The sequence below is a fragment of the Emydura macquarii genome, unplaced genomic scaffold, assembly GCF_026122565.2.
Source record: "Emydura macquarii macquarii isolate MOO-44397 ecotype Brisbane River unplaced genomic scaffold, CSIRO-AGI_Emac_v2 contig_2273, whole genome shotgun sequence".
Lineage (NCBI taxonomy): Eukaryota > Metazoa > Chordata > Testudines > Chelidae > Emydura > Emydura macquarii.
In genome coordinates this window covers 325,223-330,399 of record NW_027132410.1, presented here as the reverse complement: position 1 = coordinate 330,399, position 5,177 = coordinate 325,223, and the positions used below count along the sequence as shown (strand labels likewise).

The 5,177-nt window shown below is 45.2% G+C and overlaps 1 protein-coding gene across 1 annotated transcript; it reads left to right on the top strand.

Moving 5' to 3' along the window:
* The first annotated feature begins 1,993 nt into the window (after window positions 1-1,993).
* Window positions 1,994-2,979, top strand: LOC137161195 (keratinocyte proline-rich protein-like). The gene is given in 3 exon segments (XM_067560307.1): window positions 1,994-2,576; window positions 2,641-2,765; window positions 2,767-2,979. Coding segments are annotated over 3 exon segments (921 nt in total).
* Window positions 2,980-5,177: the final 2,198 nt, after the last annotated feature.

The window sequence follows — 5,177 nt, the reverse complement described above, 5'->3', positions numbered from 1 at the left end:
CATCTCAAGGTCCACTTTTTCTTGGAGCAATCTTGGAAGACCAACAACCAGATCCTGCTCTCATTTATGCTAGAGCAAAATCAGGAATCACTTCAATGACTTCAATTGCAAAAGGGCCCAAATAAGTGGGGTCCACATCAGCCCCCAGATTTCTAAACACAGACACATTTAAACAACTGTAGCCAGGTCCTCCTCTGGTGTACAATGACTCAGTTCCATGGACTTCAATGAAGCTATGTCAATTGAAATCAGCTGAGGATCTGGCCCATTGAGTTCAATGGAGCTACACTGATGCTGGGGCATCTGGCCTTTTGCCCCTTGTTTTTATCCTTTTGGTAACTTTTGCCATTCAGATCAGGCAGGGAGGCGATTAGGATAAAGTATACAACACTCATCGGAACATGAGGGAGTTTCCTACCAAGGTGATGCAGAAACAGGAAATACAAGGGAACACATGAGCTGTGTGATTTGGAAAGAATGAGCTCATCGTTCAGGTGGATTGTCTCATTTCCAGAAGGCGGGGCTTTGGAACCCTATAAAAGTTCTCTCGCCTCAGCACTCCACTATCCACTTGATTTCTTCATGCTCCTTCTTCTTGGGCAGTTGGGTAAGTCTGATCATACAGATTCTTTCTTGCTGTACTTTGGAGCTAGGGTTCACACAGGCTGGTGTTCCGAAGCAGGAGCCTTTCTCTTTTGGGAAATTTTAGAGGCTTAATTCAACTGAAGTTTTTTTTTCCAAAAAAAATCTATCGATGGGTACTGGTGGCAGCATAGAGGGGAGAGGTTCAAAATATCCTTGATGTAGCTAACTCCACTCATGCTAGCGGATTTGGCTCTGGATGTTAAAATACCTGGAGCTACATATCTGAAACATTCCTTGGTATACTTCGCTTGTTCCTAGAAATATAAAAACAGAGGATTTGCCATTGGAGCAGACAATGTTGTTGTAGCCGTGTTGGTCCCAGGATAAGGCACAGACAAGGTGGGTGAATTAGTGCCTTTTATTGGACCAACTTCTGTTGGTGGAAAGTACTTGCTGCTTCACAGGTTTCAGGAAATCTCCTGTAATGCATCTGTGCAGTTGTGTATTGCAGCACTTGGGGGCTACATGAGACATTTCTTCTATTCTGATATGGCCAGGGTATGCGTTGCTCTCTGAAGCACAGGGTGTGAGTGAACTAGGTTTCGCTTGCACCAGCTGTATGTGTTCTTAGTGGCTGTGCAATTAGCCATTCCTTTTAGAAGCCACTGCCAGAGTGTATTACTGTGAGTGCAAGCACCCCTCGCATCGTGCTTGTGGTTCCCAATTCTTTCCACAACAGCTTGTAAATACCACTTACACCATCTGAAATCCAGAGTGGCACCAGTAAAGTTACACTGCTGTAAATCTAGAGTGAGAGGAGAATCAGGCTCATGTATTCACCATTGATAAATTCAGTTTTTATAGTGTGCTAGCAATTTCTTTGGAGGAATAGTTTGCCCTAGTCTTTTTTTACTGATTTTCCTTTCACCTGGGCTTGAGAATAATCCGAAGGGACATGAATAGATGCAGAAAGATAGTGAAAAGACCTGGGTCATGAGTTCACTGGGAAAGTACTGAAGGGAAGACAGTTAATGGGTTAAGGATAGAGGTATATGCTCCAAGAGGAGGAGCTGGGCGGGGGGAGGCAATTTCATTTGAAACATTGAAATCAGCTGTTGTTTGGAGGAATTTGTGTAGCAGCCGGAAAAGGGAGCACAGAATAGAAAGAAGGGAAAATGAGGGAATAGAGTGAGAGTAGGAATCAGAAGGCCAGATGAAAAGAAAGGACTGGGTGAAAGAAGTGATGGGCTGGCATCAAAAGGAGGAAGAGAGAATAAAGAGAGAGGTATTCTAACAGATTATTAGTCTCCCATAACACTGGCAGGTTGACCAATAGACTTACTGCATTCACATAGCATGTGTTATAACACTCTGGCGCTTCTTTTAGATTATCCTGTATTGCACAAAGATGTCTTTTCACCAAGACCAGCAGCAATGCAAGCAAGGCTTCACCCTTCCACCGGCACTGTGTAAAGCAACTCCGAAACCGTGCCCAGAAATTGTGCCATGTCCAGAGCCGGTGAAATGCCCTGAGCCAATACCGTGTTATCCAGAGAAGCCGCCATGCAAGGAGCCACCAGTCCCAGGTCCTCTTCCATGCCCTGAGCCTCTGCCATGCCCTCAACAGAAGCAGCAGTGCACGTTGCCACCAGTCCCAGTTCCTGTTCCATGCCCTGAGCCAATACCGTGTTCTCCAGAGAAACCGCCATGCAAGGAGCCACCAGTCCCAGTTCCTGTTCCATGCCCTGAGCCAATACCGTGTACTCCAGGGAAGACGCCAGGCAAGTTGCCACCAGTCCCAGTTCCTGTTCCATGCCCTGAGCCAACACCGTGTACTCCAGGGAAGACGCCAGGCAAGGAACCACCAGTCCCAGTTCCTCTTCCATGCCCTGAGCCTCTGCCATGTTCTCCAGAGAAGCCGCCATGCAAGGAGCCACCAGTCCCAGGTCCTGTTCCATGCCCTGAGCCTCTGCCATGCCCTCAACAGAAGAGCAGGCAAGGAAACACCAGTCCCAGTTCCTGTTCCATGCCCTGAGCCAACACCCTGTACTCCAGGGAAGACGCCATGCAAGGAACCACCAGTCCCAGTTCCTCTTCCATGCCCTCACCCTCTACCATGCCCTCAACAGAAGCAACAGTGCAAGTTGCCACCAGGCAAAATTCCTTGTCCATGCCCTCAGCCAACAGAAGCAGCAGTGCCATGTCCCAGTTCCTGTTCCATGCCCTGAGCCAATACCGTGTTCCCCAGAGAAGCCACCGTGCAAGGAGCCACCAATCCACATTCCCAACCCATGCCCTGAGCCAGTGAAATGCCCACCTTCTGTGCCGACGTGTCCACCCATTGAACAGCAGCAGTGCAAGCAGCCATGCAAGTTGCCACCCAACTGGAAGTAACCTGCAAATAACCTGGAAAGCCTTGGAACGAAAAGCAGAATGCAAATCCATGGCACCGATTCCTGGGGCTTCTCATCGCTCATTGTACCTCCTCGTCTCATTTCTTTAAGGGTATTTTGTTTAGATCCACAGTTTCCCACCCACGTCTTAATTCTATTGTTCAATAGGGCATGTCATATAGTAACAGAATTTTTATCGTGCTTCTGGCTTTTTTGGATCAGCTGCTAGGAAAAGGTACTTCAGATAGAAATTGTGTACATTGTTTTAAAAGATGATTTGATGTTCTAGCATCATTTTACCCCTCTAATGCTTTTGAACCCTCGTACAGCTAAAGCGGGTGGCGCTGAGGGAGGTTGGAATCAGAATTGTCTAAGCTGATGTTCAAACTTCACTTGAGCACAGTTAGAAAGCAGGTGAGGTGGGAACACTGTTCATCATGATGAGTGGTAATGTCTCATTGTTGCCTTATACTTCCCCAGCTGTCTATCTCTATCCATGTGCTGTCTTCCATCATATACTTAGCCTGTAAGTTCCTTGGGGCAGAGACAGCCTTTTAGTTCCTTGTTTGTACAGTGCCTAGCACCCTTGGGTTTATGACTATGGACAGGCAACACAAATACATAGTAGATAATAATACTAGTAATGCAGTTGACTAGAAGAGAGGATTTTCCAGACATCACAAATTCTTGGTACTAAATTTCTCATCGAATGGAAATCACACCAGAACAGATAAGCAGAAAGAGTCCTAGAATGAACTGCAGTTCTGTTAGAAATCTATTTTACCGATTTGCTAGACCTTTCCATTTAAAAAAAAGAACCACAACCTTAGTAAGCCAATTGTCCACAAATTGATTATATCAACTTTCCCAAGACGCCAAAATGACAACTCAGCCTGCAAGCAGCTACGGGAAAGACTTTGATTACTAAGCCCAGCTCACACTCATTCCAGAAGCAATCAGCCTTAGTGCATGGCTTCCTTTTATTCACTGTGCAGAATAACGAATGATGTCTCTACACTGTACCGGAGGAGTTAAAGTCTTGGTTGTATTTTACCATACACTGTAACAATGATACTGCTGATGTACTTCATGCTTACCTGTAATCATCCTGTGTATGTTGCTGGTATTGTATCCATGATTCTTTTCATTGTGAATTTCAACAATAAAAAAAATGGAAATAAATAATCGGTTATGGAAAGGCCCTTTGTTAAAATAATTCTACCTACAAAACCTTTAAATAGATACAAAAAAAGTTTATCTTGAAATACTGTGTGATTACTAAGTGAGAAAGAACTATCATGACACACAGATTTGAAGGCTACAAGGGACAGTTCTGATTATTTTGTCTGTCCTTTTGCATAGCAGAGGCCAGAGAATTTCCCCTGGTGTGGCTGCATAGAGCGCTGTAACTTGTGATTGACTCCTGTCTCTCAGTCTCAGTTTCCCTGTCTGTAAAGAAAAGATGAAAGATTCTGACGTGGTGCTGTGAGACCAGCAGATGATGAAAACTGTTAGCCAATCCATAGACATTGGATGTAGTATACAGCACATCAATAGGCGGCTGTGTGCATAGTACTGATATAACATACAGGCCTTGGGAAGTTACGTTAACTGCATATATTCTGCTCTTTCTGCAATTCCGTTCAGCCATGTCAAGTGTCCCACAGCTTGGACATTAGGCTATAAAAACGTGTCCAAGCAAAGGTGCATGAATGCTTTGTACCAAGTCCACTTAGGGAGTCCTATCATGGTTCAGAAACACTTGGAATGGAGGATTCACAATGAGATGTGGGCAGGTACAGATGTTGGAAGCCTCATGCAATTTGAGTTGCTCGTCCACTGTCCTACAGGCCAAGCATAGCTTTTGTTCCTTGCTTGGCTGTTCTGACTCCTGTAGCATGACATCTTTTGGCTGGCAGAGATGAATAGGACGACTGAGTAACCTTGCGGATGTCTCAGTTTCTGCATACCACGGCACATAACAAGACAAAAGACACAACATGTATGCTTGCAGCTGCACAGAGATAACGGTGATGGGAACAAGTTCTCCTTTAACGACTGGGGGCACACTTTTTCTTTGACAAAGGGCATATTTCTTACACCTCCTCTCCTATCACCAGATGTTGTTTGGACGACCCCAATTAGTCTGGTGCGAATGGAATATAGTCAAGGGTGAAAAACCCAGTGTAGGTAATTAGC